The sequence below is a fragment of the Montipora foliosa genome, chromosome 2 (assembly GCF_036669935.1).
Source record: "Montipora foliosa isolate CH-2021 chromosome 2, ASM3666993v2, whole genome shotgun sequence".
In the NCBI taxonomy this organism is placed as follows: Eukaryota; Metazoa; Cnidaria; class Anthozoa; order Scleractinia; family Acroporidae; genus Montipora; species Montipora foliosa.
In genome coordinates, this window is record NC_090870.1 from 39164804 (window position 1) to 39169803 (window position 5000).

General features: G+C 39.9%; 1 protein-coding gene across 1 annotated transcript in view; it reads right to left on the minus strand.

Annotated features, from left to right (window-relative positions):
- Positions 1-5000, minus strand: part of LOC137993048 (prolow-density lipoprotein receptor-related protein 1-like) — a 93001-nt gene that overhangs the window by 53236 nt on the left and 34765 nt on the right. Inside the window, exons 24-26 of the mRNA XM_068838704.1 lie at positions 1909-2250; positions 952-1284; positions 454-853 (exon numbers count right to left, since the gene is read on the minus strand). Coding sequence (XP_068694805.1) covers positions 454-853; positions 952-1284; positions 1909-2250 — 1075 coding nt within the window. The remainder of the gene's footprint in view (positions 1-453; positions 854-951; positions 1285-1908; positions 2251-5000) is intronic.

Genomic DNA, 5000 nt, shown 5'->3' on the forward strand with positions numbered 1-5000 from the left:
TTTTAAGCCAAAAAGACTGTTTTTTGCCAAAATTTAGAGCCCGGCACCTGCTATGTTTGCTGGAGCCATAAAATGAACTGGACAAAAAAAAATGGGCTTCAGTCTTTTTATTCTTAGGTTAGCTAGGAAGATAGCTGAAAAAAGCAACAGAAATAATTGAACCGCTTTTAATTTAAGGGAGCCGAACAGTAGAATGCGACCCTCTAAATTGGAGAATAATGGCTAACCTCCTATCGCTGAGATATGATATTCCTGCGGTTTATTCTAACTGGACAAGTCGACTCACGCATTGAAACAAGTCTTTAATTGTCCATTGCAAGTCAATGTTTCAGTACAGATTGTTAGATTTCAAAGTTCACAAGCTCACTGATAATCTATGAAATTGATCAAAAATGAATTTAAAAGAAAAACCCAGTTTCGAAGTACAGGGATCGTATGACGCCAAAAGCTTACCCTGACAAGCTATCCAAAGCAATTCCTTGTGGCGAATCAACGTAGATTATATCTGCTAGGTCAGACCCGTTAATGGCAATAACTCGAATTTTGTTTGCGCCTTCTTCAGCAACGTAGATGTTTCGTGCAAGGATGTCAATATCAAGACCCATTGGTTGTCTCAGCGGCCTCGGTAGCACATACTGAGGAAGGCTATCGCTTAGCTGGGACTTTCGAATGTTTCCATTTGTATCTGTCCAGTACATTAGTTTTTCAAATGGGTCATACGATACCCCGACTGGAGAATAAAATAAGTCAAGTGGTAGCATTGGTGGAGTTGCATGCTGCTGTAAAGGCAATGACATCACGTAGCACACTTGGCGGCCTTCCTCACAAGCAAGTAAGAAATCATTCGAAACAGCTGCAAGAGATCGTTCCCATTAGTAAATGAAGGTGATAAAGACAACGTTTAAGGGAACAGACATGCTCTTGGTCAACTCCCCAATATGTTAAACTTACCGAGATTTTCAGCAGTCATATTTGAGCAAATGACAGATGCATCTTCATAGTGGATACAGTTGTGGTCATTCCATCCATTATGAGGACAATTCACAATGGAGCTTTCATTGCCAAGACAATGCACGTTATCCAGCCATATAGGTCCATTTCCAACGCCAAACAAGCTGCGCATCGGAGCACGATGAGCTCTTCCCTGGCCAAGTTGACGACAAACGACCTGTGCGTCATTAAGATCCCAGTAATCATCGCAGACAGTTCCCCAGTATCCATCGTGGAATATCTCTACTCTTCCTTCTCCTGGTCTATAGCCATCAGCTAGCCTGACAATTTGATCTAAAACAGAATGTAATATGTAATTTACCTATTTTCTGTCATCGTGCATGGTTTCATGTAAGAAGGAAGCAAAAAAAAGGAGATCGTAAATGGTCGGAGTATCTTAGTGTCGAAGCAGGCCGAGCACCTTGATGCGCATTAAGTAAGTAAGGACAGTAGTAAAAAAAATAAAATAAAACTAATTACATAAGCCTATGCCAGATAAGCATTTCAAGAAAAAAATGCTTTGATTCTCGAGTTGCATGCGACCAATAATCCAAACGACGGCGTAATAACAATTTCCACATACGTGTACGTGATATAACTTTGGATACCGAATTAAAAAACTTTTGTGGGGAGCTTTTGGTTCATTAACGACATGGACATACAGCTTGCAAGAATTATCACCAAGGGAAGGTGCCCCACTCCCACACTCTCACACCCCACCCCCCCCCCCCTCCCTTCTCCCTGAAGGGCACTTTTAAAGTAAGAGGTAAGAGTTTGAAGCGAACGCCATTCCATTTTAGGGAGGGGTGCACAGCTTGGAGAGATCCCTCTCTCGAACCATCTTGGATCGGTGGTCAAGATTTCAGTGTCCTCTAAAGAGATATTAGTTTGGGGCTAGTGCGCATGCATATGTTCTACCTGGAGCTGCTGGTGGAGTATACTTGCAGACCACTCCGACGTCCTCCCCGTGATAGCAATTGTGACTTCCCCATCCGCCATGACGACATTCGGCGATACTCTCTTCATCTCCCGCGCAGTGAACATCATCCAACCAGATTTGCACGGGTGTTGACCAGCCAACATACCACGAGCAACAATGAGTGCTCCAAGCTCCTTCGGAATAACCCAGCATGCGACAAATAACATCTGCCTCTTCTATTCCCCAGTAATCATCGCATATCGTTCCCCAGGTGCCATTCAAGTACAATTCAACTCGTCCTTGGTTCGATGTTGGGCCATCTCTCAAACGAACTCTAAGCTCTGAAATAGTTTAAGTGACGAAAGAGCGATTAAAATGAACATTCTCTGAGTAATCTTAGAGAGGTGACGCTATGGCTTTCATATAATATTTAACAATTATTTGACGAGATTGAGAAAAATATCGTTATTTGTCAGTGGCAAGCAGATCAATTATTTGCCGAAGCCGAAGGCTGAAGCAAATAATTGATCTGCGAGATACTGACAAATCACGATATTTTGTGATAACCGAGTTCAATAGTTATTTTATCATTCGATGACGGAGTTAACTTTATTTTTTACAATTTCCAACAATTAAATCATTTTCTGAGAGCTCAGGAAAGCGAACTGCCATTTCGCATGAACAGAATTTTATTTGCAGCAAAACTCTTATTTGTAGACAGTTATTTGCTGGTCACGTGGTAGGCTGTCGGCCAATGAAAAGATAGGGGAAATCCATCGAATGATAATATGGTTTACTCGTTGCTCAGGTTTTTGTCACTCTATCATAATTCGTTCTATGAAAAATGAACCTGTTGAAAACAGTAATCGGTTAAGTTGTTGTGCCAAACACAACTTATTTGAATGGTCATTATCATCATCATCATCATCATCATCATCATCATCATCATCATCATCATCATCATTATCATCATCATCATTATTATTATTATCAATATTATTGTTATTATTATTATTATTATTATTATTATTATTATTATTATTACTCTCTGCTAATTTTGGTCAAGTCGCACAAGCTACTGATGAAAGCATAATAAAAAAGTACGAGGACAAATCTAAACATGATCTGAAGAAATCCCTGAAAACACTCTGCTAACGCAGATATCGCTGAAATCAAATACTTAACTCGCCTAATGCGTGACAAGCTGCGAAACAACACTTCTCAAGTCAACACTGACCCGATGAATTATTCTATCTCTAAAAATTTCTAGGGTTATGTCAAAAAGATCTTCGATATGAAAGCCGAAATGCTCCCTTCATTCTCCAGGGACGAGTGTTTTGATCACTTTACAAGAACTCTATCGTCCGTAAATCCGACTAGAGTCTTCAACCTTCCAAGCTGGATACTAATTCCGTTTAACCTTGGACCTCCTATATACCAACAGATATCAAATGTCATTAGAAAAATGAAGGCTTCCCTGTCCCTTAGATCAATTATCAATCGTTTGTTTTAAAAGATGTCCGTTTCTTCGCACCTATTTATCTGAAATTATCCGTACAGCTTGGTCAACTGGATCCCCCTGGATCAGTCCCAAGTGAATGGAAGAAAGCCTGCACAATCCTTATCCACAAGAATGGAAACGTTAATGACCCTGCCAACTTTCGTCCAATTACTCTGCAATCTGCGCCGTTAAAGGTTTTTACTTCGTGCTTTCGTAATGCCATTTTTAACTTCCTTGCCTCTATTAATTATATTGAACATGAAATTCCAAATGTTTTTACACCTGCTCTCTCAGGAACTTTTGAGCAGTCACGCCGCTGTTAACGTTATAAGTGGTCAGGAATCAGAAAACCAGCAATTAATCAATCGCTTTATCATCTGGTACCAATAGTCTAATATGGTAATAAGGGTTGACAAATGTTTTACTTTTGGAATACGGAAACTGTGTACTAAGTCTGTCCAATATTTACCTAAACTGGTGATAAATGGAGTTCTTGTCCCGTGAGTGGAAATGGGTGAATCATTTCGTTACTTAGGACGCTACTTTGACTTCAACATGTCTAACAACCAACATATGTCAGAATCGTCCTCTCATGAAAAAGACTTGATGTGTGACATTAATGAGAAACCATTGCATCCCAAAAACAAACTTCTGCTGTACAGCCGCTATGTCCTCGCTTTTTACTGTAGCCGACAAATAAAAAACCTGAAAAATACCAAATCTTGGTTCTATAGTGAACGGCTATATCCGAAAATGGCTTGATATCCCGATATCTGGTACACTGAGTAATATATTTCTAGAAGGCAATAAATTTGGTCTTAATATTTGCCCTCCTTCAGTTAAATTCACTCGGTGCCAAACAGTTCTCCGCAATTCCTTAAAAGAGTCATGGAATGATTCCCTAAAAGATCTCATCAAGTCATCAAGCAGTCACACCAATATTCAATACGATGTCTTCAAGGCCACCAAGGAAGTTCTTAGACTTCCGTTCTGATCAAGAAGACAAACTGCAACACCAGTTAACATCTCAAGGTTTCTTTTTTACCAATTTTATCAAGCATTCATTGTCATCTGTTAACTCTATTTGGTCGTCTGCCCAGTCTCATTTACCCAAGAACATCTAAAATTTTACCATTCGCTACATCAACAACTCCCTTCCTACACGTACATGTAAGTACGATTATGACAAGACAGGGATTAATTAACCCTCAGTCACTCCTCCATATTGTCGCTGGTTGTCAAAAGTACTTTGATCGCTTCACCTGGAGACACGGCCCAATTCGCAAATTCATTGCCAACTCACTTCAACCTGTAATTAATGATCGCTCTTCACTCTATGCTGATGTCAGTGGTTTTCCGAGTCCTTCAATTATAACTGGTGACAATTATCGTCCAGATCGTCTTTTCGTAATACAAGTGCCCATATATTCTAGAACTAACAGTTGGAAAAATACTCGAACGTGGTCAAGTAACTACATAAGTGTTAAAGTTGTAAACCTTTCCTTCAGCTCCCTTGGTGTGTTCTCCAACGAATGCTGAACGTTCTTAGAAATGATGAATGACATTGGCATTGACCAAAAGCAACAACAC